This window comes from Primulina eburnea, chromosome 13, assembly GCF_022965805.1.
Source record: "Primulina eburnea isolate SZY01 chromosome 13, ASM2296580v1, whole genome shotgun sequence".
In the NCBI taxonomy this organism is placed as follows: Eukaryota; Viridiplantae; Streptophyta; class Magnoliopsida; order Lamiales; family Gesneriaceae; genus Primulina; species Primulina eburnea.
The window spans coordinates 6,914,980-6,930,487 of NC_133113.1; the positions used below are offsets into that span (position 1 = coordinate 6,914,980).

The window sequence follows — 15,508 nt, forward strand, 5'->3', positions numbered from 1 at the left end:
CATGGGACACTATGATCTAATACGATGTTATGGGTAGGCTTGAAAGGCTCAAACATTCCAAAAAGTGTCTAAATCATCCCTAAGTCACATAATACCCGTATCTCTCCTCGAAGAGTGCCGAACCAAGTTCTAGACTACATTCAATCTACCAATCAACAAACATAGATAGATAATGTTTTCGGGTATACTCAAACAGAACATATCAAACATCACATTCTCATTTAGGCTCAAAGGGCTGGCAATTGACAAATTATTCAAAGAAAACAGCTCCGATATAATTCAAAGACTACCTGGATCATCTTTTTGTTAGTGAACAGGTAACTCAACAATAAGTAAACAACATGCAGGTTTTGGAGTCCATTCATAAATTCAAAATCACAAATCACGTTAACACTCTCTTGACATCGGATGTATCAACAATAATGGAAAGCGTGAATTAGGATGTAAACGTTTAAATAAAGATAGCATGTATTTAGACTCGTAATCATGGAACATCATCTATTTCAGGTCAAATCTCATCATTGGTTCATGGGCTGGATGGTAGGGTAGTAGGCTGGAACCAACAACATGCACTATGCGTAGATTGAATCTAATGAAGAAACTGTCATCGTTTTTGGCTTGTTGGAGGCTTGGGCTGTGGGTATGGGTTGGAAAGGGCTGGACCAGGGTCTCGTAGGATGTCTAAGTGTCGAGGCTAGGGTTTGGTTCGGATCCGGTTCACATTGTTTAGGCGTAAAGTCGTGAGAAGCGTATTCGGGTCATAGTGCATCTCATGGGCTGTTTTTCTTGGATGCGATGTTGTTCATGTTTTAACTAGAAGAATAACACTCAAACATCAAGTTTTCTCTAACAAATTACAAGACATGTTCAGATCTAAAAAAAAAAAGACGACGAAAAACTTTGCCGATACGTAAAAACTCATAAACACCAACAATCGCCTGTCATCGTTGGTTAGTGCATAGTGTTTTTAACCTTCATTTCCTTGATCACAAGTGTATAAGAAAAAAAATATGCGACAAAGATATTTCAAGAGAAAATGCTTGATATCATAAGTTTTATATGATCTGTGGTGAGAATAAGATATATTATATTTATTATTGAAATGTATTTTGGTCCAAAAAAATATATCATTAATAAAATTCAAATTGATATAATCAATCATAATATATTATCCATAATTTTTCGAGTGATACTACATTTACATCGATATTTGTACCACACAAAATATCTCAGTAATAAAATTCAAATTGATATAATCAATCATAATATATCATCCATAATTTTTCGAGTGATGCTACATGTAAATCGATATTTGTACAACACAAAAAATTCAATTTGTCAAAATCTCACTGTATATTGAATTTAAAATCTTGTAAAATATCATGATATAATGATGGTAAATATTACTGTAACGATATATTAGTTGTACATTTAATATTATTCTAATTTTTCATCAGCCACGTAATAATAAAATTATTAATCATTTAATTATCCGATCCCGGTAGGAGAGTATTCCATTTGACAAACAGTTGCCTAATAATTTTCAAAGGAATGACTCGAATTGGTGGCAGATCCGGACCGGCGGCCTGAGCCGCTTACTCCCGATCGAACAAGATTACCGGTTTAGGACTGAGGACCCTTAAAGATTCTTCATTTCATAATCATACGTTAGATCCATTGCTTAGTTTGTAGAATTAGCTTAAAATGCTGCGGTTGAGGGCCTTCCGGCCGACAAACGACAAGATCGTGAAGATTCAATTGCACCCGACGCACCCATGGCTCGTAACAGCCGACGCATCGGATCATGTGTCCGTTTGGAATTGGGAACACCGCCAGGTTCCTCTTCTTCTTTTTCTTTTGTTTGAATTGAGCTGGTGGGAAAGAGTTGGTTTTCTTTAATTTGCTAGAAATGTTTAGATCTTGCGATTGTTTTTTGGAATTTCTGTTATATCGTGCGTTTTCAGGTTATATACGAGTTGAAAGCTGGTGGTGTAGATGAGAGGCGTTTGGTTGGTGCCAAGTTGGAGAAGCTCGCCGAGGGGGAAACAGGTAAATGTTTCTGCTTTCAGGTTTTGGTAGGGTTGACGCGGTTGGTGAAGCACTTGATCTTGTGAAATTGCATATGATCATCAAATGATCTGGATTAGGATTAACAGTCCAATTTGGTCGATAACTTGGATATTTCTTCGTTCTATGTGCTGGATATTAGCTGTCATGGTTTTGGGGCATCTCGTGACATTGCCATTCCTTTATGGAGGAGATAACATGGTTTGCAGCAATTATTTTTCTGTTGAATGGTGTGCAAGTGGATTTGGTTACGAGAGTGAAGTATTTTGTTTATGGGTTAATATCGTGGGTTTTGTGGTGAATTTATCGTGTGAATACTTTACTGATTATTATTTTCCATTTGTTGTGCATGTTAGAATCCAGAGGAAAACCCACCGAAGCTATACGAGGTGGAAGGTATCTGTCAGTGCCTAGATTTTAATACAGTTGTTACTTCTTTCGCCTGAGCCTAATATCGTGGCACATGATTCAAGTGTCAAACAGGTTAGCTTTTACGATGATGATGTACGCTATTGGCAACTTTGGCGTAATCGTTCTGCTGCTGCTGAAGCTCCATCAGCTGTCAATAATCTAACTTCAGCTTTCAGTTCCCCTGCACCATCCACAAAAGGACGCCATTTTCTCGTCATATGCTGTGAGAACAAAGCTATTTTTCTAGATTTGGTGACAATGCGTGGCCGCGATGTGCCAAAGCAGGAATTAGATAACAGATCTCTTCTGTGGTATGTTTTGAATCTTTATATTTGTTAGATATTACCTGAATATTAGATACTGTCATATGCTTAAGTAAAGCATAATCTCGAGCTTTTGAGTACAAAATTGATGCAATCGGCATGACTGATAATGTACTATGTTTGTTGTGCAATAGGAGTTGGATTCCTTGAAATTTCTCATCGTGGAATACTAGAACACTTATAGGTGGTGAAGGGTCTTCAAACATTGTTCCAGCATAGGTTGTGAATAAGTTCTATGTTAAGTTAGGGAACAAATTCCTTTTTATAAATTTTTGAAAGATAAAAAAGCTTTTTCCACTGTAAGATTTCTATTTTCTTTTGTGATAATAATTTTCCAGTGAACTCATCTCTAACTCATCACACTAGATTTACCTTCTTGCCTTTAATTCTTTGTCTGCAAATGATCTGTCTCTATGTTTGGACATTGCATTTGTTTTTCTTGGTATATCGTCACACCATTCTTTCAGTCCACCTTCAATGACCGCCTTTTCAATTTCAAAGATAGACAATCAGATACATGTATTTTTGCTCGTCTCTGACAGCAGTTTGTCTTCAAATTATTTTTTTGACATTATTTACAGTGTTAATGTTTTACATAGCCAATAATGATAATAAGCTGTTATGTCTGTGTTGTTTTCCTGGTCGTCAATGGATAATTGCAAATTAATTTACCTCTCAATGAAGGATAACTTTCTTGACCAGGTCTAACTATTGTCATGCAGTATGGAATTTTTGTGTAGATCAACTGCTAGTGATGGTCCTCTTGTGGCCTTTGGTGGGTCAGATGGAGTGATTAGAGTTCTTTCCATGCTGACGTGGAAGGTCTAAATTTTATCAGTTTGGGTTATAAATATACTTTGAAGTGATACCTGTATTCCAACTGAAAATTTGTAAATATTACTGGCATCAATGAGTTTTTTTTTTGGCCGCAGCTTGCTCGAAGATATACAGGAGGACACAAGGGTTCAATTTCTTGTTTGATGACTTTTATGGCTCCTGCCGGCGAGGTAGTTCCTGTTGTAGGAAAGGATTGTAATTGTTTATGCTAATAAATTTCTTTATGTGCTGAATGACACTTCTACAGTTGCATTTTGTGTTTTTCTTTGGAAGTTAATTTGGCCTGTTAAGTCAGTAACGAATGGTAACCTTATTAAAAGTTCATGCAAGTAAAGTGTGAGCCATTGAATATTTGTTTTCTGTAACATGCCTCACACCATTTTTAATGCCTGAACTAGAATGTCAAATATTTTTCATAAATGTGCATCGGTGAGAATCGAATTTGAGGACTTTCCCTTGGCTTAACTATGATACTATAGCGAATAAAATCCTTTCTTCCGAAGTACTGTTATTGATGTGAGATTTCTAGTAGTTGTCATTTTTATAATTTAGGACTTGGTTTCATGGATTCCATTTTAGGAAAATTTTAGTGCATAGAATGAGTGGAAAGGTTTGGCAACTAAATTGGTATGTTTTCTAAACCTTAACTCTCTTTTCAAAGGTATTGTTAAGAGTTGAAAGTTTCATGTTGATTGATATCTTTCTTAGTAGCAATTATAAGATGTTTTGCAACTTTGACAAAATGTTACATGCCATATTTCTTGGTGTAAGAAAGCTAAGAGAAGTGAATATGAAAGGCCTTGTTGGTTTGCTTTTGGAGTTTAGGTGAAGAATTTCAGGGGTTTGATTTTTGGAAATAAAATGTATGTTTGATTTTGTTTTGAGGAAATGACATTGTTAATTTATATGTCAAATCATGATAGAAATTGTGGGGAACATTTTTTCAAACTTAAATGTTATAGTTTGGGTCAAAAGATAATAAAATGATGAAGTATATTCGGGAAGCGGTGAAAATTTGATAAATTGTAACAACTATGTTGGAGGTGTGAAAAAAGGGAAAATATGTTTTGGCCTTTTGGGAATGTGAATAAAAATGAGATTATATTTTCATGTCCGCTTGACACTACTTTGAACACGTTTGGCATTGGGAGCTATCATAAATAAAATATAGGAAATTGAAAGAAATATTTTATTGTATCCCTGTCATATATGGTAAAAAATTCCTAAGTTTAAGTCATTGTATTTGGTTGTTTGTCTGGTACTATGTGAGCTATGCCTTGCAAATATGTGTTCATTGTCCTTTTTCTGTATCCTTATTCTTGGTTTTGTGGTTTTTTCGTGGCAACTTCGTGTTATATTACATATCATATGTTTCCTAACAAAGTTAATCTTGTTATCAAAAGAGGACATCATGTCATAATATTTAAGAATCCCTTCCCAGAGAATGAATTTCTTTTTGTCTTTTTCTGTATTAAAATAGGCCCTTTTGGTTTCTGGTGGTAGCGATGGTTTGCTTGTGCTCTGGAATGCAGACTATGGTCGAGATTCAAGGGAACTTGTTCCTAAGCTGAGCTTAAAAGTAGTAACCTTTCTCGATATTTAAGCTTTCATTTATCTTTTCTTCGCAAAACTGTACGATATATTTCTTTGTAATACAGCACGAGCTAAAACATGGCAGCATGTTGCAAATGCTTTGCCTATATTTTTCTATGGTCAAATCTAAAGGACTTTGGTTTTCAAATGACATTTTAAGGCACATGACGGTGGTGTTGTTGCTGTTGAGCTCTCTCGTGTTTCTGGTGGTGCACCGCAGCTCATTACAATTGGCGCAGACAAGACTTTGGCTATCTGGGACACAATGACATTCAAGGTTCCAAGGAAATTCACTATTTCCCTACTAATTAGTTATGATTACTTTTCAATTTATTCTCTTTTCACCTTCCTTTCCTCATTGTAGGAACTGCGACGAATAAAACCTGTTTCAAAATTAGCTTGTCATAGTGTAGCATCTTGGTGCCACCCTCGAGCTCCTAATCTTGATATATTGACATGTGTAAAAGATTCCCACATATGGTATGAATGTTCCACCCTTTTTCAATACATGTGTTTTTGTTGATTTTAAATTTCTTTTAAATGTATTGGAATCACAAAGAGTCTTTCAACAGAAATCATAAATGTTGACAAGCCTTTATACTGCGCTTGAATCCATCTTCTCTTTATACCAAGGGGCTTATGATTTTCGTGTGATTCTTTTCAGGGCCATTGAGCATCCCACTTATTCAGCTCTTACAAGACCATTATGTGAACTTTCATCATTAGTCCCACCCCAGTTTCTTGCGTCTCACAAGAAGCTAAGGGTATGATTTTAGAATTGTTCTCTACTTGGTTGATATTGGTTAACCATTGGGCTGGTTTCTTTGATAATGAAATCATACCATGCTTATAGTTCATTTTTGAAACAACCTTGTAGGGGTATTCCATGGTTACTCATCCTTTACAACCCCACCTTGTTGCAACTGGTACCAACATTGGCGTCCTTGTCTGTGAATTTGATGTCAAATCGCTCCCACCCGTGGCTCCATTGCCAACAACACCAGGAAGTCGAGAACACTCTGCTGTTTATGTAGTTGAAAGGGCATTGAAACTACTGCAATTTCAATTGTCAAATACTGCAAATCCAGCCCTTGGAAGCAATGGCTCCTTGAATGATGCGGGGAGAGTTAGAGGAGAAACACCAGAGCAGCTCCATGTGAAGCAAATTAAAAAGCATATTAGCACCCCAGTTCCACATGATTCGTACTCAGTCCTTTCTGTGAGCAGTTCTGGAAAGTAAGTGGCGTCATTTCGTTGCTTATGCCACCTCCCAATAATTTATCATGCGAGGGATATAGCTGTGCGAACATTGTGGAAGGAGACTCCAATATAATCTTAACTATATTTATTCTTATTTCTTTTCTGCATAAAGTGGTTTCATTTTCTCCTTTTCATTTTTTCAGGTACGTGGCCATTGTGTGGCCTGATATTCCATATTTCTCAATTTATAAGGTCAGTGACTGGTCCATTGTAGATTCTGGTAGTGCAAGGCTCTTGGCTTGGGATACTTGTAGAGACAGGTTTGCACTGCTTGAGTCTGTATTACCTCCAAGAATGCCCATCATTCCAAAAGGCAGCTCATCAAGAAAAGCGAAGGAAGCTGCAGCTGCTGCTGCACAAGCTGCTGCAGCAGCAGCCTCCGCTGCTTCATCTGCCAGTGTTCAAGTTCGAATATTGCTTGATGACGGTACATCAAACATATTGATGAGGTCAGTCGGCAGCCGCAGTGAACCGGTTTCTGGTTTACATGGGGGAGCGCTACTTGGTGTAGCCTATCGGATATCTCGTAGAATAAGCCCTGTAACTGCCACAGCTATTTCAACAATTCAGTCTATGCCTTTGTCAGGATTTAATAGTGGTTCCAATTCCTCTTTCAGCACCATGGATGATGGGTATGCTTCTCAGAAATCTGCTGCTGAAGTGGCACCTCCGAACTTCCAATTGTACAGCTGGGAATCCTTTCAACCAGTAGGAGGTCTTCTTCCTCAACCAGAATGGACAGCATGGGACCAGACTGTTGAATATTGTGCTTTTGCTTATCTACAATATATTGTTATATCGTCCTTGCGTCCTCAGTTTAGATATTTGGGAGATGTGGCAATACCTCATGCTACCGGGGCTGTTTGGCACCGAAGGCAGCTGTTTGTTGCGACCCCAACCACCATTGAGTGTGTCTTTGTGGATGCTGGTATCTCACCTATTGATATAGAAGCGAAAAAAAGGAAAGAAGAAATGCGTCTTAAAGAGCTTCAGTCGAGAGCAGTAGCAGAACATGGAGAATTAGCATTGGTAACTGTAGATACTCAGCAAGCAGCCACACAAGAGAGGATTACGCTAAGACCCCCTATGTTACATGTTGTCAGATTAGCATCATTTCAGCATGCTCCATCGATACCTCCTTTTATAACATTGCCTAAACAAACCAAAGTCGACAGTGAAGATTCGCCAATACCAAAAGAGTTCGAGGAAAGGAGGGTTAATGAGGTTGCTGTTGGTGGTGGTGGGGTTGCTGTGGCTGTTACTAGATTTCCAGCAGAACAAAAGCGACCAATTGGGCCTCTTGTTGTTGTTGGGGTGAGAGATGGTGTTCTGTGGTTAATAGACAGGTACATGTGTGCTCATGCTATATCCCTCAGCCATCCTGGTATACGTTGTCGATGTCTTGCAGCCTATGGAGACGCTGTTAGTGCAGTAAAATGGGCAAGTAGGCTTGGTAGAGAACATCATGATGATTTAGCTCAGTTTATGCTTGGGATGGGTTATGCCACTGAAGCACTTCACCTTCCTGGTATATCCAAAAGGTTGGAATTTGATCTGGCAATGCAGAGCAATGATGGGAAACGAGCCCTTCAGTGCCTTCTAACAATGAGCAATAGCAGGGATATTGGACAAGAGGCTCTGGGATTGGACTTAAATGACATAATGAATTTGTCATCAAAGAAGGAAACTGTTGTTGATGCTCTTCAAGGAGTGGTCAAATTTGCCAAGGAGTTTCTAGACCTCATCGATGCTGCTGATGCTACTGGACAAGCTGATATAGCCCGTGAGGCTCTCAAGCGATTAGCTGCTGCTGGTTCAGTGAAAGGAGCTCTGCAAGGTCATGAGTTGCGGGGGCTGGCTTTACGCCTTGCAAATCATGGGGAGTTGACACGGCTCAGCGTATGTATTTTATTCTAAGCTCTATGGACCCCATTGCTTGCTTCTATTTTGTTTACCCAACTATGTTGAATTTAACTATAGAAAAGGTATACTATCTAATATCTACAATTGTTATCAACTCAACTATCTACGATTGTGACCAACTCATCTGGACATGAGTGCTCGGATAAGCTGAGTTTCTGGTTAGATGTATAGTATCCGATTCTAGCATTCAGCTGCATTTTTGTTTTTCCTGTCAAATTCCAAGTCTCAACTCATTTGCCATAAACATAAAATTAGTAGATCTACTCAGTCTCTGATTCCAACATTCAACTGCATCTTTGTTTTTCCTGTCAAATTCCAAGTCTCAACTCATTTGCCATAAACATAAAATTAGTAGATCTTCTCAGTCTCCGTAGCATATTTGTGTACTCTAAGTATTCTTCACAAAATTTGTTGGAAATTATTTAATGGCAGGCTAGTATAGTTACTGTATGATTTTTTATGTAGTTCTGTATCAATCTACACCCTCATTAATCTTAGCCACAGTGCAACGGAGACTTGGTTAAGAAGATGTCAGGCGTTCTGTCTCACTGCCACCAGTTATTGAAAAAAGAGTTATTCGATAGGCTTTGTTGATATTTTCTTTCATTATTTGGAGTTGACTTTATTTTCAATTAGACGATAATCTGTTTACAGTTTGTGGTTCTCTGTACCTTTAATCTCTGGACCTTTTCTTTATATCGACTTGCCTTGGACTTCAGACTAGGAGTGAGCGACCAACTTGTTTATACATGTTTTTTACCCTTTTGGTTTAATTCTTCTTGCTTGATGCAGTCCTGGATAAATCCAAGTGAATTTGACTAAATGGGTTCGAGCGAAGTTCCTAATGTTTGGGCATCAATAATGTGGGGGTAGGGAGGGGGGCATTATAAATTTTTCAAAAAATGGAAAATTAAAGGAGCGAAAAGCCCTTGCAACGTAGGACTTTTAGGAGGCATACTCAGTGATCACCTTTCCCTGTCTTTCCTACTAATCCTGAAGTACAATCAACCTGTATTGTCTAACTGTAGCATTATTTGCCCATATAGCAGGCTGATAATTTGAGCTCACATGCGACCTTGTTGTATGACAATAGTGAAATTTCATAAAATTAAGTGAGATGGGCATGCCTTTTTACGGAACCAAGCCTTGAGTGCAGTTACGCCAATTATTAATCGTAAGGTTCCATTGGTGTGGGACGGGTTTTCTATATTTTAATCATTATGATGTTCAAAGATTGCAAACCTTCTTTGGATTATAACTGTTTCTACCTGTTTTGTTCGATAACCATGTATATATTAATGTTTGCAGAATTTGGTGAACAATTTAGTATCAGTCGGTTCAGGACGTGAAGCAGCATTTGCTGCAGCTCTTTTGGGAGACAATGTACTCATGGAGAAAGCATGGCAGGATACAGGGATGCTTGCTGAGGCGGTGCTCCACGCACATGTACGTTTTGATTGCCTTAATTTTGATGCAAATTTTTTCTGATCTGGCATTTCTCGTTTCTTTTCAGGCTCATGGTCGACCTACATTGAGGACCTTGGTTCAGGCATGGAACAAGACACTGCAAAAAGAGATGGAGCACACCCCATCCACCAAAATGGATGCTGCCGCGGCATTTTTAGCATCCCTCGAGGAAACCAAGCTCACCAGTCTCCAAGATGCAGCAAAAAAGCCTCCAATTGAAATCCTACCTCCAGGGATGGCATCTTTATACGGCCCTAATCCGGGTCAGTCTGGTCCAAAGAACCCAAACCCTGCCGTGAAGAGCATACAACAGCAACCGGGCAAACAATTGCTATTGGAAGGAGCAACCGCTGCACCCCAGAATACATCTGCTTCCACAGAGATGCCTGTTCCTCCCTCAACTGAATCAGGTACTTCTCAGAACTCTGTTGAGGAGGTTCTGGGTACGACAGAAGCAGATTCTGGTACAACAGAGGCAGGGGCTACTGATACAACAGAGGCAGGGGCTCCAGACACCACAGCCACGACAAAACCTACTGCCACGGATCCAGAATCGAGTCCTCCAGGACAATCCGAATCAGATGCTTCTGCTACCCCGGTAACAGATCCCACTGTTTCTATGGAATTGAATGGCGAAACAGTAAAAAGTCAAGAACGGACATCATCAGAGGCTAAAGTAATCGACGGAAATAGTATCCCACCAGCTTCCAAGACTTCTCCACCTGCAGCAGATTCTACACCCCAACAATCAAACAACCAAGGGGCCAGTGTCCGTCCTGAACTCTCAATGATCGACTTCACTTGAGATACGTGCAGGTTAACACTTGTATTTTGTTTCAAGCCTCGAAGCTGCTTGCCATGTCCGCTCCTTCGACTTGAAAAGGAAGCATTGAAAGTATGCGTTGGGACTAATTGGTGCAGAAGCTGTTGGCATATCCGCATCAGTCTTCTCATTCTGCCTTTTTCGAGGCACCTATACTTGCTTATGATGTACTTAATTGATGCATACTTATTTGTGTACTTGTATCTGTAATTTTTTTCTTGGATTGTTACTTTATCTGTAATTTTTTTCTTGGATTGTTGCTTTTTAGTTTTTACTCATTTCCCCGATAGCCTTATTATTATTATTATTATTATTATTATTATTATTATTATTATTATTATTAACCCCTTACCTGAAGATCGCCCTTGAAACTGAGTTCATATGGGGAGTTTGCCACTATAAACTTTGATTTGTTACTTGTCCAAAATATTTAGTGAACGAAAAAGATTATTGCTTATTGGCAATTTTTCATTCACAATAGACAATTAAGTTTCTCTCTTATTCTGTAATATTTAAATTTTCTTCATTGGAGAAATGTTCAATCCATTACTTGACAGCATGCAAAGTGTTTATATGAATGAACTATGATCTTCAGTCGAGGGTAAAGTTTATAAATTTTAATTGAGGTAGCATAACATATTGGGAATTGATATTTATGCTCCATTTCTTGTTATTTATGCTTAATTTATGAACAAATTTGAAACATATTTTAGACATGAAGTGGAATATAGGTAAAACAAAATGGAATATAAATATCTATTCTTGACATTTTTTTATCCGTTAATTGTCAGTTATAACATAATCTCACATGACCAGGGATGTGTTAATTGTAAAATTATAACTAAAAACCACATATGGTGATTACAATAATAACAAAACAAATTAGAACATTTTGCAAATATGACAGACGAACTTGACACCTAGAATAGTGGGTCTCATGTGAGACCGTCTCACAGATCCTAATCTGTGAGACGGGTCAACCCTACCGATATTCACGATAAAAAGTAATACTCTTAGCATAAAAAATAATACTTTTTCATGGATGACCCAAATAAGAGATTCATCTCACAAATACGACCTGTGTTAGTAAAAAAAAACTTTACATCACATGTAGTAAAAGAAATTCTAAGTGAACAAAAACTTGTGTGAGACTGTCTCACACAAGTTTTTGTTCAGTTAGAATTTCTTTTACTACATGTGATGTAAAGTTTTTTTTTACTATTATTTGGGTTCGAAGTTAAGTTTCTCCTATATTGAGATTTGTTTAATCATTATACCATAAATGTGGTGGCTGTACATAAAATATCCATACCATCATTTCCATATTAATAAATATACATCAACAACCACTCTACAAGTGCGAGGGTGTTCCTGATACAACTATCTTAGGCATAGTTTAGTACACATAATAAGATAAACATGTGATATATAATATAAGGATAAGTTAAGAATAAATAAGATGTAAGATATTATATCTAATGTTTGGTATGATTTTAATAAGAGTGATTAAATTTATATATTATATTGTAATGACAAAATTAACCTTATCATAATAAATTTTATAATTTCAAAGTTGTTACTTAAGTTCATATTTTTTATCTGTTCATGCACCGATAGTGCTTACATGATTTATTTATTTTTACCTAATTTTATATATTATATTATGATAACTGAGCTCTTGATTTTGTGAGTCAAGTCAAATATCAATTTTTAAGGTTAATCGAGTGATACTAATAATTTTATAGAGATTTATAAAAATTATTTATATAATTATCTCGAATTCATTTATATAATTATCATATTATATAATATAAAAATATTTATTTGATTTTATTTTCTACCTACTATCATAGATTTATAAAAATCATTTATAAATTGAGGGTAATTAAGCCATTTGTAGTATAGTTTATCATTAAATAAAAATTATCACACTTAATAGAAGGGAAATTTTATCCTTCTAAAAAATTATTTATCAAGGAATATCATTGGCTTTTTAAAACGGTACCAAATATGGTATAAGGATAATTATTTATCAATCCATCCCTTATCCCATGTACCAAACTATGCCTTATAGTATATTAGCTTCACACGATTAAATCCTACTTTTACATAATTAGTGAACTTATATCTCTCAAACTCCGAGTTTCCCGATAGACTACCCATGTCAACAGCCAAGAAAGCTTTAAGGTTACGCTTAAATGAAAAAAAATAGAGCATAGAGGTTGAGAGCACGTACTTTCAAGTTGTGCTTGGATAGAAGAATTTGAAGTTATAGATTTCAAATTCATATATTTCAAATTCTTCTGATCGTTTGGATGAACATATGTTAGATGAATTTTAACCCAACCCCACCCATTGACTTATGTGAATGCAATGATGATTATGATGGATTCGAAATTCATCCAAAAAAATGTCATTTCAAATCAAAATTTTCCCCCAATTTAAGTGTAACCTTAAAGCTTTCTCGGCTGTTGACATGGGTAGTCTATCGGGTAAGTCGGAGTTTGGGAGTTCTAAGTGCACATCAATTATATTTTCTGAAGATATTTTTATCAAAACTTCGGACTTCAAACTTGAATTGTATCCTCACATTATTGTCAGCCAGTGTGAATTGCTAGCAACTACTTGTGATGTGTTCTTCTTTTTGTCTACCACTCTTGGTTGAGGTTGAATGGTCTATCCTTCCGCTAGGTAAGGTATTCGTGTTACATGTTTTCGTTAGATTTGTTGGGGAATATTTTACTTTTTAATGGTCCGCGGGGAAAACATGACTTGTGTGACCCTACTTAGGCTTGTTTCTGCAGTATGTTTCCAATCAGATATTGACCGAAAATCTTTTCCGAATTCTGGTTCTGACAATTTAGGAAGATTCCCTGTGACCATATTCCAATATTAGCCATATTACAAAATTTTAAGCGAGTTTCTTTGCTCTACGACAGTTTGATATCCTACAAAATATTTCTTTTCTTTTTAAATATATATTCTGCAATTCCTTTAGTTTTTCCTATCATTATGTTTAATAGGAAAGATCAATTAACTAAGTTTGGGTAAAACGTAAATAGAAACTTGACTTTATCCATCTCCGTGAGACAGACTCACACGCCTCGTGCTTTTCTGGTAGAGATGTCATCTTCAGTGAATGAATGTTTCATCCATTGAAGGGTCTGAGCTTGACAAAATTGAAAGCTTCATATGAGCCATTCATAGCTGATTCTGATGTTGCATTGAAGAATTATAACTCCAGAATATCTCATATGAACAAATAATCATTATTTGCACATGTTTCATGAACAAATTCATCCATTTTGGCAGTGTTGGTATTTCCGAGAAACTGGGTGATGTTGTATAAACCGAGACAAGAGCCCCAAATTCATAACATGTCTTGACTTCTTTAGGATAGACATTGTGTTTCATCCATATATTCGAATATTTTACTACTCCATCAACCTGAGTTGGAGTTGGGCTGATCCCTATTCTAATTTTTAATTTCTCTCAATTATGTTATTACCTGAAACAGAGAAACTATAAACTCATTAATATACCTTATATTTTCTCTTCTGTGTTTGAGGTCTAAGGATGATCTCTCCCTCTTCAATCTCCGAGGTGAAGGGCTGATTTGATGGCTCGAGAAAATGATCCAGAGCATCAATTTTTGTTTGGGCTGACACATTTAAATATGTTCCCGACCTATCACTTGTGTCAGGGGTGGTACTTGAATCCCCTGCTCTATATATAGAGCTATGTACTCGAAAAATATCCTTTTGAGAAGCCATCCATTTCTAATTAACCCAGAGGATATGCTTTTGCAATACAAACCAAATTTTAGCATAAGACTGCAAACATACTGTAATTCGATCAGAGACAGTGCTCTTATCCACTTGTTGTAGCATACCCGCAACTCATGCACTTACAACAAGCTTGTTGAACTTGATTTTAATAATTTTAAGGTGTTCCTTCAAATGCATCTGCATTTTCATGATAACATAAAAATTAGCGTTATCCATCTCTGGTAAGAAAATCCGGAAGAATATTTTCATGACATTTATTGATAAGAATATCAAAAATATAATTTTAGACATAAAGCTTGTCATCTGAGTAATCTAGCCTTCTCGGGTTTAAATTCAATTCTATTTTTCAAGAAAGCTTTAATATGTGCATTATCAAATTTCAAAGTACATTTCTTAACGAGTAAAAATATTAGTCGTTTTTCAAAATCTTTTTTTATTGCATAAAATTTATTGATGTGCCATCGTGTGGCCTCTGCATATAAATAGTCAAATGTAATACCTGCATGTTTGTTCTCTTTCTGATATGAGTTTTTTTTTAAAAGAAATGTTGTCCACAATTGATCATTGGAATCTGTGTATAATACCAGATAATCTTCATTTTGAGGGACAACAATTTTTGGAAGATTTCTGCAAATCTTCTTCATTTGAATATGTCCATTTCGTGTTCTTCTATCCATGTAAATCTTGCATTATTTTTCCAGTAATGGACTCAATATTTTCCTATGTTTTGCTAGGTTCTTGATAAACATTCCAACAAAATTAACAACTTTTAAAAAAATTTGAAGTTTTTTTTTATCTTCGAGTTTATCTCGAAAATTTTGCACCTTTTCCATATTATTATCTTGCAGAATTACTCTTGATTCATCGATCTTTACTCCAAAGAATTCAATATCTCTTGTAGCAATTATTGCCTTGTTTTTAAATAGGATTAGTATTACTTGTTTACAAACTATAGAGAAAACCTCTAGTCCCCTCATCATCAAGCTCACCTGCATCAAACACGCCTAGTGAGTCTA

The 15,508-nt window shown here is 36.5% G+C and overlaps 1 protein-coding gene across 2 annotated transcripts; it reads left to right on the forward strand.

The window, feature by feature from the left end:
* The first annotated feature begins 1,506 nt into the window (after positions 1–1,506).
* On the forward strand, positions 1,507–10,999 carry LOC140809642 (uncharacterized). 2 transcript variants are annotated; one of them, XR_012113143.1, is made up of 15 exons: positions 1,507–1,836; positions 1,965–2,049; positions 2,424–2,463; positions 2,541–2,789; positions 3,524–3,623; positions 3,734–3,808; positions 5,119–5,217; positions 5,392–5,508; positions 5,596–5,711; positions 5,896–5,995; positions 6,109–6,467; positions 6,635–8,390; positions 9,723–9,860; positions 9,928–10,941; positions 10,973–10,999. XR_012113143.1 is itself a non-coding variant. In XM_073167329.1 (14 exons), exons 1-14 carry the CDS (start codon positions 1,705–1,707, stop codon positions 10,684–10,686), a joined length of 4,125 nt encoding a protein of 1,374 aa, XP_073023430.1. In that variant the 5' UTR covers positions 1,507–1,704; the 3' UTR covers positions 10,687–10,999. The 2 variants fall into 2 exon arrangements, 1 of the variants encoding a protein (XP_073023430.1); XM_073167329.1 differs by having other exon boundaries at positions 9,928–10,999.
* Positions 11,000–15,508: the final 4,509 nt, after the last annotated feature.